The sequence below is a fragment of the Electrophorus electricus genome, chromosome 7 (genome assembly GCF_013358815.1).
Source record: "Electrophorus electricus isolate fEleEle1 chromosome 7, fEleEle1.pri, whole genome shotgun sequence".
NCBI lineage: Eukaryota > Metazoa > Chordata > Actinopteri > Gymnotiformes > Gymnotidae > Electrophorus > Electrophorus electricus.
Genome location: NC_049541.1, coordinates 6,955,581 through 6,970,575, shown reverse-complemented (window position 1 = coordinate 6,970,575; position 14,995 = coordinate 6,955,581). Strand labels below are relative to the sequence as shown.

General features: G+C 43.4%; 1 protein-coding gene across 2 annotated transcripts; it reads left to right on the top strand.

Moving 5' to 3' along the window:
* Nucleotides 1–1,046: 1,046 nt before the first annotated feature.
* On the top strand, nt 1,047–13,000 carry LOC113591465 (artemin). 2 transcript variants are annotated; one of them, XM_027031966.2, is made up of 4 exons: nt 1,047–1,176; nt 11,734–11,828; nt 12,130–12,319; nt 12,480–13,000. In XM_027031966.2, the coding sequence occupies exons 1-4, from the start codon at nt 1,098–1,100 to the stop codon at nt 12,932–12,934; spliced, it is 819 nt and encodes a 272-aa protein (XP_026887767.2). In that variant the 5' UTR covers nt 1,047–1,097; the 3' UTR covers nt 12,935–13,000. The 2 variants fall into 2 exon arrangements, with proteins under 2 accessions (XP_026887767.2, XP_026887774.2); XM_027031973.2 differs by lacking the exon at nt 1,047–1,176 and adding an exon at nt 8,489–8,564.
* The last annotated feature ends 1,995 nt before the right edge of the window (nt 13,001–14,995 follow it).

Genomic DNA, 14,995 nt, shown 5'->3' with positions numbered 1-14,995 from the left:
AGTTTATTATGGATAATCAATCAGTCCACACATTCCTCAAGACATGTGCAATGAAGTGTGCATGTTTGGGGGGATGGGGTGTGCATTGCTTGGTGGTCATGCTCTGCATTCTTAGTTGGTGGACCTCAACAGTGAGTTTCTTTAGTGGATATTCAGAAGCATTCAGAAGCATCAGCGTAATGGCTTTGGCAAGCATAACATGACTTTCATGAGCTCAGTTCTAGAAGATCATTACCTCCGAGAAACTTTGCGCAAGTCTGCAATTTGCACATAAATACTCCTGATATCACAAATCTTTTTATACATTAACCACAGCTACAATGTGAGTTTTACATTTGTGCTTCAGTAAAAAAAGATGTCTGTCAGGTGAAGTGTCAGCATATGGCCTCACACACTTGCATACAGACTCCGTGGACAAAAAGGACATCATCAGATAAACTCCTCTTCCAGGGAGAGAAATTCCAGAGAGCGATGTTCTGCTTAAACTATGAGACATAATGGGGAAAACTGGAGGGATGGATGATGTCCTTTTAGCGTTTGACATGTTTTTCAATCTGGAAATGTCTGGAACATTGTTTTGTATTAATTTCATTTGTCTGAGTAATTTTTCACATCTTAATGTTCTCATACTGTATGGGGGAGGGGGTTGTGGTGAATGTTAGCCCTATACATTTCTGAATCACTGTCAGTAACCTTTTGAAGAAATGATTTTGTATTATCGTATAATAATAATATTAATGTTCAGGAATTCACAGTGACACGTTTTAATTAGGGGTTAATAAGCTCGAATGTAGACAGTTTTTCATGATGGGAGTATTGATTTATTAACTGCATCTTCGAGGTCACTAGAAATAAACATTATTGTTGTTGTTGTTGTTGTTGTTGTTAGTTTAATCGGATATTTTCTGAAATGGGATAGCCTAACCCGAGAGAGGCATGACCACAGAGGGAGGTGCTTCCCAGTATTACTTCACTTTAAAGGCTTAGAAGAGTTTGGCTCTTGCTTTAGCGCAGGGCAAAGCCTACACTTGAGAAATATAATTGCTTAAAAATTATGTTCCTTTGAAGGTGAACACACGGACTTTTACCTCCAAGACATGCCAAGATACCGAAGAGGATCTCGAGGCTATAAGGAATTCGCACACACGGGGTTAACCAGCGCGCACGGGATATTCGGTAACGTGCTTAAATGTCATTAATTCCATAGTTTCGTTATCTCTTAATTTTTGTTACTTCATGTAAATGTTTTTCGCCAGATTCTATCTATTTATATGAATTCGCTGATTTGTGTATGAGGCAACACTTTACCTTATGCCAGCTGTTGGTGTACCTGTGCAAGTCTGCAATTAAATTCAACAGTTTCCCCGCGCGCGCGCCAACAAGCGCGTGTGGCGATTTAATCATTTCGGCTTTATTTGTCACTCCGGTGTCTGCTGGGTGATGTTATACATCCGACAATTAGAGCTGGAGGTCTGATTCATTTTACCTTTGTAGGTTCCTTGACGCCTGTAAGATATAACACATTGCTTAAGAATGTCAAAATGAAAACTAGTAAAAAAAAAAAAAAGTAATGTTGAAGGCACGCGACGTTTCCTTTGGGGTAACAATAATCTCCATTTGACAGGCAGAGATTATTGAAAGCGGACAGGTTGTTTTTTACGGTTATGAGTGTTTTTACATTTCCTCGACTGGTCGCTTTATGCATTGATAAGCTAAATATTTTTTATTGTAAGTACTAAAAATGTTGACCCTTACCAGAAAAAAACAAACAAAAAAATCAATAACTGGCATTTCCAATATTACAGAGCTTGGAATATTTAAATTCATTTCTGGCTTCTCCTTTATGCATGTGGTATAACATTTATGATAATTTATTGCTGTAACAAAAACATAAACCAAATTTTGCAATTAGCCTAATATGGATGTTAGAAAGGTTGATCTGAGCACATAAAACAGCTGCAGAGCAGTTTGTTCAAATGTGCATATCTTCACTGTAAAGGCCCGCTGAGGCTGCAGTGATATGGACCACACATTCCCACCTATATGTCTGAATCTGGGCTGCAGTGCATTCACAGGAGTTCAGGAGAGCGGTGACAATGTCCTGCCTGTCAGGAACTCCTTCAGGACTTCCAAGTCCATGTTTATTCTACTCTGGATGTCAAGCGTGTTTCTTTGGTTCTCTTCCAACAGCTGATAAGGGGTTTCATTTTGTGGATGTTACACAGTAACAGCACCCATCCCCACACTATTCCATATTCCTTTGTGCTAAAGAGACAATTGTGTGTGTTTGTCTCTGACAGATCTGTCTCACACCTCTACTGGGATTTATTTGTTTGTGTGTTTTGTCTCTGACAGATCTGTCTCACACCTCTACTGGGATTTATTTGTTTGTGTGTTTTGTCTCTGACAGATCTGTCTCACACCTCTACTGGGATTTATTTGTTTGTGTGTTTTGTCTCTGACAGACCTGTCTCACACCTCTACTGGGATTTATTTGTTTGTGTGTTTTGACTCTGACAGACCTGTCTCACACCTCTACTGAGATTTATTTGTTTGTGTGTTTTGTCTCTGACAGGCCTGTCTCACACCTCTACTGGGATTTATTTCTGAATGTTGCGTAGTGGACACCAGCACATGAATGTTCTTCATCTTGTGTTCAGAAGAACATCTCCAAGATGAAGAACAGAAGTGTAATAGGAAAAGGGGGAAAATTTGAGCAGTGTAACAGTCCTCCTAAATCTGTGAGATTTGACTTGTAGTGCATGATCAGAGCACATAAACCTGTCCGAGGCCTGTTTAATTGGCATGTTATGGTGAAAGGATATGAGAGAAAGGGTCTGTGTGTGTATGTGTAAAGATGTACACAAATATTGGTACCATCTGGAGCACTCAATAATTACTTAAATATACTATATCATTATTGGATCAATTTCATGTATTGATTGATATTTTGGCCCGATAATGCCACAAAAATTGTCTCAGGACCAGTTGCACTCAGTTGTGCTGCATTTACATTTAGAAAATTTAGAGTGCAGCATTATACTCACAGTGTATAAAAGGCATTCAGTCTGCACTGGTACATGCCTGTGTGGACATAGAAATAGCAGTTGCATCTATGACTGAAAGCGAAAGTTGTATCTATGAGTGTGTGCAAGAGAAGAAATATGACTCACAGTCTTCTGTAACCCTTCCTTAAAAAGTATGCGGTCTGGCTTTAGTTGACCTAGGCTCCAACCTCAGGGAAGGGTCAGTATAAGTGCCCTTGAGCCAACTAAGAGGCGTCTGTTTGAGTCGCCAAAGGAGCCATAGATGGAGACATGGGTGTCACTGTGCTGATCTTTCGTGCTTTGATACTGCTGACCAGACTGGGCACAACATGCCTGAATGGAGGCAGGGGTGATTTTCCTCTTCGCTGGCCTACCAAGCCCTTTTTCGCGCAACCATTAGAAGGGTAAATTTTTGGGGTAGGAAACTGGCGCAACAGATGTTCTGCTTAAAAAGTTGAAATTGACTTCCTCCCCCTTGTGTGGGGAGAGAGAGAGAGAGAGAGAGAGCGCTTGACTCATTCATGTTGATATATTCCTGTCCATCTCCCCACCTCCCCTCTTCCCCTCCTTTTCCTATTCCGCTGCCGACTTCGGAACGCGGTGTAATTGGCGCTCCAGCCCAGTTGTAGCCACAAATTGTCCCTGTAAGCTTAGCCTCTGACACTGCCGTGTAATTTGCCCTGATTGGGGCATGGCCTGCAGGCGGAGTAAGAGCGAGAGCGTGGTGTGGAGGCCCCGGGGCACGCCAACCCCGGGCTCACTCGAGCATCAGCGCCGCAATGGGCCACACCGCTGCCACCTGTCTTCCGATCACATGGAATCCAACAGAGCTCCTTTTTACTGCTCTCTGGTAAGGGAAAAAAAAATCATTCAAAAGGCAAACGGGGTCGTGTTTGGTTCGGACACCGAAGTCGGCTGCTCCAATCTTTTCGCGGTTCCCGCTCTGCACCCCTTCAGATCGTTACAGACGCAGGCCGAGCTGATGAAGGATATTGACTTTTCTCTTTATCAAATCATCTCCCACTAAAGCTTTTTTCCCCTTTTTTCTTTTTTCTTTTTTTTTGTTAAAGAATGTTAAGTAGGCTTGTACGCCAGTGTTTGTGGCTGGAAGCAGTGCTTTAATACAATAAGCTGTATTCTTCTGAAATTGCCGGGTCAGATGCATTAATCATGGTGTCGTCGGTCCCTTTGAAAAGGCCGGCCAGGTCATTACTCGAAGGCCGTCTGGGGCTGAACTGGGGTGACATGGAAACGCTTTGAATGTCGTTTGTTCATCCAGACGTACTAATGGCTGCCCCCCCCCCATTCTCCCCAAACTTAATTTGAACAAATGAGACCTCAGCTACAGTACGAGGCTGTGTGAGGATGAGGTGGTCTGAGAGGAGACCTGGTTGAAGTAATTACCTGATGGTTCATTAGGAAATGTAAAATAAATACATTGGATGTGAGAATGTGCTTGTGTATTTGGTCCCAAAGAAGATGTTGGCTGAAGCCTACTAAACTGTGTTCAAATTGTGTTGCTCCACGTTTTAGGTGGCCAAATTAGCTTCTGCCTCACTAACTGCATGCTGAGTTTCTTTAGCACTGGATGTTGAAAAATGACAAATTAAAGTGCATTTTCTTTTTTTTCCTTTAATATCTGTGATAACTACTTTTAGGATTAATTTTATAGACTGCTGCAGCTCTCTCTCTCTCTTTCTAGTTCTCTTTCTTTCTGTTTGCCTTGTTGTGTCTCTCACCCTCTGCCTTTCTTTCTTTCAAAGTCTCTGCAACCATTCAGACGAATCCTCTGGAGTGAAGTACTATCTTCTCTGTTGCCCCTCTCTCTCCCCCTTAATTTATTGCCATTTAAGGACTTGCTCACCCGAGTGTACCCTTTCTGTCACTCCCTTCTGAAAAGCATTTAATCATGGCTGTATTTGGTTATCGCAGGAAACGAAAGAAAGACTTCTAGATGCAGAGGAGGGCAGTTAAAACTGTTTGCTTGGGATGGGACTCGGAGGAAGAAGGGCCATAGCCGAGATATGCAGTTTGAATGACTGAATCGCAGCATTTGCGTTTGTCATGGCGTGTGAAGATGACAAGCTGGGGTACCATGGGCCCACAATGAGGATGTAACTCGAGGTCTCCTATTGGTTCGACAGCTGAAAGACGAATTCCCCTTTCAGTGATGGCTTTCTAACAGCCATCGTAGTCACGTGGCTGCGGAGCATGTGGTATTTATGCAGCTTGCTTGCTCTTTTTTAAATTCTGCGGGTTGTTACTGTTATCTTTCAGATGGTACAGTTACAGGTGTTGTGATGCCTTGTGATCGAGGCGAAATCAGCAGTGATCATCAGTGTTCTCAGAGTTGAAAGCCTCTCATTTTAAAGAATGTGATTGTAATATCAGACTTGAACAAATGTGATCAATAATGACTTCCAGATTTGGAAAGGCTTTTTCTTTATTATTCACGGTTTAAAATAGAGTAGAATGTTTTCTGAACTGTCGGTTTTAGGTTGATTTTGTTTGAAATAAGTGCTCTTCATGCTTGTTTAACATAGGGTAACCAGCCTGTTTTTCCCCAGACTGTCCTCTTTTTGGGACCAAAAAAATCTGTCAGGATTTCTCAGAGGCCTGAAATGTCCGGGATTTGGCTTCCCTTTCATGTTGGCATTTACTTTGTACTGTCGCCATTCACTGTGCGGCTGTTTTTGCATTGCTTTGACCATTCTTTATAGGTCCCGCCTTCTCACACGCCACAATTGGTCGGTCATGTACATGCCCTACGCACAACCACTGGTCAGACTGCTTCTCATCTTGTGTGTGTAGCTGCTCCACAGAAGTGTATGCCCAGAGAGGATACACGAAGTTTACTTTCTATGGGATCTTCTGTATGGAGCTTTAACAAGGCCTAAAAATACCCAAACACAGAGCTGATGGTGATGCTCTGAGGGTTGGGCTTGTGTTTTGTAATGTCCATTCTGTTTGTGAACAGCATGTATGTGACAAAAACCCTTTTCTCTCCTTATGCTCACACATCACCACCTACACTTAGACTTGTAAATCTAATGAAGCAGAGATTAAAATCAAATCTGAGATAATTAGACATGGGAAGTGGTCAGAGTTTGTGTGGAAATCTGTATTAGATTTTCAGGATATACCTGGGTACATCAGAACTACTGAAACATGTCTAGTAAAGTAGCGGGTGCTTATGGCAACTAATTTTCAATTATTCTATGATGTATATATATATTTTTAAATCATTTTATTTATAAGGAACAGATGAATGGAGAGGAGTAAGATTATCTGGCTATAAAGACAATTCTTATTGGTCCTGTAAGTGAGTCTAATAAACAAATTTGTTAAAAGTGGTTATGTATATATATCCCCAACCCATATCCATATCAAAATATGGTCCCCCTAATTTAATCCCATTTTCCAGGTTTAGTAGCAAAAATGGAGATTCTGAAATCTACCCACAAAGCAATGTTAATTACTAATTAATTTTTTTTTTTTTTCAATTGTCTGTCCCATATTTTATTGTGCATATATGTATATTGTATTTCCAATCTGCAAGTTTTTGCTACTGCTAATCACATGGCAATGCTAAGCTATGAGTGTTTCTGTGTGTGCATTCTTGTCTATGTGTATGTGTCTGTGTTGTCGTTTACCTGTGTGTGCACATATGTGTATGTGTGGGTGCATGTTCGTGCATGTGTCATATGTGTGTGTATATGTCATATGTGTGTGTATATGTGTGTGCTGTTGTGGTCTTTCTTTGTGCTGTGCGAGCTGCAGCGCAGTCAAGCTTACAGCCAGAAGAGGAAGTGGTTGGCTAGGCATGCGCACGAAGGCGCAGCCACGGACGGAATGCAAACACTGGCTGCTGCGTTTGAGTAGCCGGAAAACGAAGTCTGCCCGACCTGCCCGGTATCACCCAGGCCACAGCCTGTGCTGCCGCCGCTCCCTGTGGCACTGCTAGTGTGCTGGGACCTGACATATACGAGCTTGGATGAGATTCCCTTTGTGGAACAGCATGGCTGGTTGCTGGGTTCGTTTGGCATAGGTGTCAGAAATATCAGGTCAAAGCTCTTTTTTGATTGGTGGAAAAAGAAAGGAACAAATGAAATCAATCATATGAGGGAAATTGTTAGGTAGGGTATTCAGGCTGTCCCTTTCTCAGTCTATACAAGCCTGCATGCAGGACACTGTCACTCTTACAGGCCAGTTTATGACCAGCTGTCTTTACTGTCTGTTAAAAGATATGATAAATATAGTCATTTCTTCTTTCGTGACTAATCCAGGAAATAGGGGCCTGTTGGATTTAGAGAGATAAATCCAGCTTTTGCAGAAATCATCTTTCTGGCAGCTTTCTGAGACACTCAAGTAGTGTCTGACAGTAATGAGATCCTGCCTTCTCCTGTGAAGGATTATTAAATTTTATGCTCTGATTTCACGCTCGTCGCAGCCAAGATGTGACTGGGCGAGAATTCGAGCACTATAGCATGTAAGTATAAACATCTAAGATGTCTACATGCGCTCAGAATACAGACACCCCTTCCCCTGACTGAGTCAGTCAGTAATTTATACAACAGAGGGAGGAACCTATGAGAAAGATGAGAGTTCTAACCATCGCAAGCTTGCTACTTTTTTGCAGGGTAACCTCAGCGTGGGAGCCCCTGTCCTATCAGGTTCAGAACTGAAAGTGATGAACTTGGGGAACAGGCAGACAGTGACACGGCAAATATATTACTCAACTCAGTCCTGTACAGGCCGGAGTTCACACCCTCAGATAAAAGCATGTCTGGCAGCGATCACATAGCCCGAGCTCTCCCCACCAGGTGGCTTTTATTGCACTCACTGATTTAAAGCGCTCAGGCTGCTCCAAGACACCTCATCATCGCTGACAGGTAGACCTGGCACATGAAACACCTCTAATGGCTGTGGTCCAGTGGTGGTGGTGGTGGTGTTGGGTTGGGGGCATGGGGGATGAGGGGTGGTGTTGGAGGGGCATGTTGGAATAGACAGTGAAAGAATGCAGCACTCTCTCCTTTCGCTGCTAAAGCCCAGATGCGGTAATCGGACCTGCAAATAAGCCTCCTGGTTGCATTTTGGGTTGGCTGGTTGGGTAAGCCAGCAATTTATTGTAGTTATTTGTATATTTATTTCTATATTTATTTTACGCACCTGTGAACCTTCATGCGCGATTGACCATACCAAGCTAGTGGTGACCAGTGCTCACCCCTGATTTGTGTGCGTTGTCCTGGCGTGGGGGTTTTGAGCCCGGATGCGCGGAGGCCCTGCTTCAGGTGGCAGGCGTGCGCCTGAGGGCAGAGGGAACCACTAGAGTCAGTCAATCAGTGTGTCTTTAATCACAGCTCGCCAGCACCAAGGCCCATCAGCACTGCTCGCTCTGGAGCTCCTCAGGACCCCGGCTGCCCGGCCAGGGCCCCCACGGGCACCTCCGGGCACTCGGGAGAGCAAGCTCTGATGTGGGAGGAGTGGAGGCGTGGGCCCGTACAGACGCCATGAAAGGTGGTTAAACACAGCCAGCTGCACCGACACTAGTAGTGCTGGACCTGAAAAGGGGGGGGGGGGGAACTAACCTTGGTTTAGGAGAGAATGAAGTGGTGGCTCCAGGGCTGCTGGACAAAGCTTCTGTCACTCTGTTGCTTTTGTGTGTGTGTGTGTGACAGAGAGAGAGAGAGAGAGAGAGAGAGAGAGAGAGAGAGAGAGAGAGAGAGAGAGAGAGAGAGAGAGAGAGAGAGAGAGAGAGAGACACTTCACATTTCAATCCCTCAAACCAGTGTTCTTCACACCCATATGGTTTTGGTTCATAAGTGTGCGACCAGAGAGGCCTCTGATAGGGTGATATACCCACTGTTTTTGCATGCTTACAAGCAAGGATGTGATTTATGGTTTAAAAATATTAGCATAATATCACCTGAGACTGTCATAATGTTATAATGGAAGTTTTTATCCTGAGACACATAAAACTACAAAATCTCTGTCTTGTGTATGTATATATATATATATATATATATATATATATAAATAATACATCAATTTCATCAATACCCAAAGAAGGATCAGTTAATTTAATATAGTGCTGTGTAATACACCATACACCATTAATAGCTAAGGAAACTCTGTGTTTAACTCTGTTTTATCATGGCAGAGAATGTACAAATCACCAGACACTGTTTTCATATTCAGGAAGTGATATCTGTCTTCCATACACATTCACTACAGTGCTTAGGCGTTAATGAGACAGTCAGTAATTCACTGCACCAAAGGGAATTTGTTGTCTCATAAAGCATACTGCTAGCCGATTACAGACACCCAGCAGTGTGTTTGGGAAGCAGATGCTTCTCTCATCGTAACCTTTGGCCAGCTTGTCAGCATGTGAATGCAGCCTAGAGGAAGCCCAGGGAGACAGAAGTGGTGTATGTGTGTGTGTGTGTGTGTGTGTGTGTGTGTGTGTGTGTGTGTGTGTGTGTGTGTGTGTGTGTGTGTGAGTTTGAGAGTGTGTGAGTGTTGGAGTTGGGGATTACACATAGACATGGAATAAGTCACAGGATCCTAGCAAACCAAGTTTATGGATGCATTTTGTTTTCTGGGATTCTTTATTCAGGATTTGTTTGTTTGCTTTTGCATATCACTGTGAGAGAGCTGACAGAGCAAAGAATGGTCCAACCTGGCTGGGTTGGCTGCCTGACTCAAGAACTTTGCGCTGCGGCCAGACCCACAGCTTCCAGTTTTCCCTCGAGGTACACCTGTACACAGAGGGCATCTGCAAATGTGCAGATATCGACTATTTTTAACACTGGTGATCGAAGCAATTATAGCTGTTTAAGGGTGTTTATGTAATGTGCTATATGTAGGCATGCTGTCTAGAGTGTGTTCAGCTCCGTGGAATCTTTGAAAATCTTGGCACACAAACCGTCCCACAGATTCATGCTTGTGTACAATACATAAGAGCAGAAATGCATTAGAGTCTGTGTTTATAGAACCAATGGAAATATTTCCCTCTTAGAGTCTGGTTCTGACATTATGTCCAACTGCTGGACGGGTATTCCAGGGACGGCACAAATATGTCCTAGGGCAGTCAAAAACAGGACTGCTTTCATTTGTTCAAGGTACATAGTCCTCCCAGCAGCTCTTATATACTGTGAATGACTATCTAAGAGACACAGTGCAAGACATTTAGGACTGCAAATGTTTCAAACATCCTAAGGATTGATAGATAAGTTTTTATGTACTATGTTTTTTAGTGTTAAACTGGTGTCATCATCTTTTGATTAGAAAGGAAGATTAATCAGATGAATTCTCTGATTTTACATTTTAATGATCTGATTTTACATTTTAAAGCAATGTAAAGTATGTATAATTTTTGGCATGCAGATGCACTAATCCACTTTCTAGAAAGTTTTCCTTTGCCATATATAAAGCATGGGTTGTTCTTATTTTTCTGTTAAAAATATTCTGAAGCATTTATTGATCAAAGCAGGACAAGTATGGTTTTTAAGGTAAAAAAATATAGCAGGTTATAATTTCAAGTTCAAGTTTGGTTTATTTGTCATATACATAGTAATACACAGTATAACTCGCAGTGAAATAGTGGTAAATGAAATGGTTAATTTTTATGACCGTCCATTTTACTGTTCCATTTCTTGAAAGTTGCCCATCTGCCAAATGACTGAACATGTATGTAATTATTTTTCAGTAAGTATTGTATACAACAGTGTTCTTGTGTGTTGCAGTATCCTGACCACTTACAATTTGCGTGCTGAGTTAGGCCATGAACTGCAGAGACACAGGAGTGCTTTAACCCATAATTACACTGCCTCCTGCTGGACGGCAAGTGCTACTGCAAAAAACAAAAAAACAAAAACAAAAAACAAACAAACAAAGAACTGATTTGAGAACAGTTTTAGCTTTACACTTATGAATATGTCAGGAAACGCATAAAACATCAACCTGTTTGCTGCAATCTGTCATCTGTGACAGTCTAATCTTTAAAACACTGTCCCCCACCAGGAAAAGACAGAAGGCCTGGATCTATCTTTTCCTGTCAACCTTGCGCAGGCTGGAAGCAAATAAAATCATTCAGAGTGCAAGCATGACCTGCTTTGCTCAGTTACCCATGATTCATTGTGGCTAGTAAACATTCGGCCAGTCCTTGTCAGTCACTGGCAGCGCTCCTCCGTGCGACTGCTGCTGGGAGAGCCACACCACCATCGCTCCCCTGCCCTGATATGAATCAGCCCAAGGTTACTCTGTCACCCGCCGCACTGAGTCAATAAACATCTGCAGGACTGAGGTCCCTTATCAGCCACGTTACATCTCTGTGGTTTAGAATACACCACCTAAGACCCGAGGCCTCGTCCCACCGAGTCGAGAATGCCTTTGACGGGTTTTTCCCCTCTGGCTGTTTATCCGATGCACTGCTCTTTTTTAGCGCCGTAGCTTTTGTCCGCAGGCATGTCGGCACTGGCCGCACACCAGCGTCGCACCCGGCACCCCCTGCCCGGCGGCAGTGATAAGCACGTTTTTTTTTCCCAAAGCCATTGTGCCTGCGATTAATGCGACGCTCTTGCTCACAGACGCACAAACACGTGTGCACGTCACCTACGTCTCACTCATCAAGCTGGCTCTGTGTGACAGGAGGGGTAACAGAATGCGTATTGTTCTCTCTGAGCAGGTGGGAAATGGTGGAGGACAGCGCAGCCCGGTCGAGAGGCGGCCACCGTGTCGTCAGCAACCACAGATGCTCCGTTTCAAAGAAGAAACTGGAAGGTAGACATAAACTGACCAGCTACACACCAGCTGTATTAGCTCAGTGGTTGAGGCACTCTACTACTAAACAGAACGTTGTGAGTTTAAGCCCCACTGTTGCCTAACTGTCCCTGTTGACCCACTGTGCAAGGCCCTTAACCCTCAAGTTGTATTCAGTCGTAGTTGTAAGTTGCTTTGCATAAGATCTGCAGCAGAATACCGTAAATATTAAACTGAGCGCCTGTAATAAAAATATTCCAGCCTCCTAATGTTGCTGTAGTGTTCAAAGCACTTGCCAATTAGTCCTTCTTTATGTCTACAGATGGTTGCATGGCTGCTTGTGTCTCTGCTGCCCCTAGTGGTGGGAAACAGGCCTGGCTTTAGGGAAGATCCCCAGAATGCAGTGGGTTTAGTCAGTGCCATGCTGTCAGAGCAGCCTTTTGACACGCTGCCCCAGGAAGAGGAGGAGATAGGAGATGGAGACAGCCACTCACCATGGCATGGCCTATTTGGTGAGTTTGCTAAAAATGATGATGTTGTAGGGGTTTCCCAGTTATAATGTAATAATACATAACTATATAATAAAATAATACAGCCCTATAAAGGGATATCTGTATGGAAAGTTTGGGTTAAAGTAACGTTCTCACCCCTTTGTTGCTTTCTCTGGAGCAGAACCTTCTGTTCCCGTGGAGGAGGAGCGGCCGGCACGGTGGGAGCGCTCAGCACGTTCCTCCGAGGCCTCCGACGCCCAGGCCAAGGGCTCGCGCAGGAAGAAAAAGAAGAAGAAGAAAGAGAAGTCAGGCGAGAGGCCAGGCCAGAGCGTGCGGGACTGCCGGCTGGAGAGGCGGGAGATGCGTGTGCGTGACCTAGGCATGGGCTATGATTCAGATGAGATCGTACTCTTCAAGTTCTGCGTGGGCTCGTGCCAGGGCTCGCGGGGCAACTACGATGCGGCGCTGCGCTCCCTGCTGGCCAACGGCAGCCTGCCTAAGCGCACAGCCCGCAAGGTCAGTGGCCACCCCTGCTGCCGGCCCACAAGCTACGAGTCCGTCTCTTTCATGGACACCACCACCACGTGGAGGACCATCGAGTCGGTCTCGGCCGCCAACTGCGAGTGTGTGGGTTGAGCCAGGCCTGGGAGGAGCTTAGGAGGAGCTGTTGCTCCACCCCAAACCTCAATGCTGAGGAACATGGGTGTGGTGGGAGTAAGAATGCACGTGGAGCTGTGGTGTGTCTGCAGTGGCATCTGTGAGGACAGGACGCATGCACAGTGAAGACTGCACAGGGCTAGAACTGGGGAGGTCTAGAACTAGGGGTCCCTGGTATGAATGGTCCCATCATGAATGCGTATGGCCTTTCGTATTTCCAAAGCCCTGTATAGCAGAATGATAAAGCATGGTGCCAGACTTGGCCTAAGGCTGCAAGACATCACGACATCATCTTTTGGAAACTCTTTGGTGGAGCTGGGTGCTCTGGGCAGTGGCTTCACTGGGTTGCTTAAACAAAATGTTAAAAAAAAAAACTGCTTGTGAGAACTTTGCCAAGGAAAGTAGACCTTAATAAAAAAAAAACCTTCATGACTTGTTACTGGAGGATGTCACAGCTCCAATGACACTTCCTGAGTCCAGCGTAGGAATGAAACCACTGCAAGCCGTTTAGCCAGCAGCCCCATGTACCTCTAGCTGCTACCTATTGATATCCATGGCTCTCTTGACATTGAGACTTGGTGCCACACCTTACTTATATTAAGAAAGCATTTTATATTACTGAAAAGTGGAATTCATGTGTGCCATTAGAGATTAATCCAATCTGTCTAGAGAACTAAGGGAAAAGTCCACAAAGGGTTAATGTGACACCTGGCACCTGAACCCATTACTGAAGATGATCTGATGTGGTCAGTGATGTAAGCCAGCATGGGTTAGAATTTGATTGGACAAGTAATTAGTCATTGATGTAGCTGCCAACCACAATGCATTTTGTCATTGTTTACCTTACTTTTACAAAATGGATGCCATGCATCTCTTAGCATTTACTGTATGAAAAATATTTATTTTTTTTCATCTAAGTTATTTATTTATTCTTGTATATTAAAATTGATCCTTTGAACCATATTTATTGATGTGAGTAATCCGTTTAACATGCTTCACACTCACCTCATTCTGTCTTGAAACAGCAAGGCCTGGGTGTCAGCGTCAGGGGGAAAAAACTCCGAAACTGTTTCAGGAAAGAACCCTTATTATTATTATTGACCAGATGTGAAGAGTTCACAGAGTACATGCTCTAAGTGCTAACAAAAGTCAGAATTCTTTTTCTTTTTTTTCCTTGTCACCATGACAATTAGTCTGAATACAGCATCAGCCAAACTGAAAGTCCCACAATGGCCTTGGTGTTATGTACTCTCCACTTAAGAAAAGCTGCTCTTGGGAAAATACTCAGTAACTAAAATGTATAGTAGTTATAGTATACTTTTAATTGTGTTTCCACAGTATTTGCAACAAATTATTGTTAGTTATTATTATTATTATTATTAATAATAATAATATTATTATTTTTTTATTATTATTATCCTTTATTTTTGTACAATCATATTTCTTGTGTAGAAATAAAGCCATTTTTACATAAAACGAGTGATGATTCTCTTTGTACTTTTGGTTTCAGTTAATGTTAGTAAGTCATAAACAGGAAAGGTTAAAAGATAAACATTCTGAAATGTGATTTGGCTCTGCCGATATTTCTGGATTCTGTTTTTTTTTTTTTGCCTTGCCTTCTTTGTCATGCCCATTCATCTTGGACTTTATGAAGAGAAGCTGCATTCAGACAGAGTCAAACTGGAAAGGATAACAGGATGTTGTGCAAGAGGGTTTTTGTGATGGCTTGCGTTTGCATTCGAAAAACCCGCAGCAGTCTATGAGGATAATAACTGTCATTACAGTAGAGACCGGCGCTTCAGTGCTTCAAACAAACTTCGCACATTAGCAGTACCCCATGTCTGCCAAAGTGAAAAGAATGTTTCCATCTGTTATATGACTCCTAATGAGTGTGTCCCGCCTGGGCCAACCTGCCCACGTCTCAAGGGCCCCTGTCTCTGCTGGTCTGTGTGGTTAAGGTTAATTAATACTAGATGGTGTCTTTCCTACAATTCTACAGCTTTGTGCTATTGGAAACAGATGCAAGTGGAAAAGCAGCCA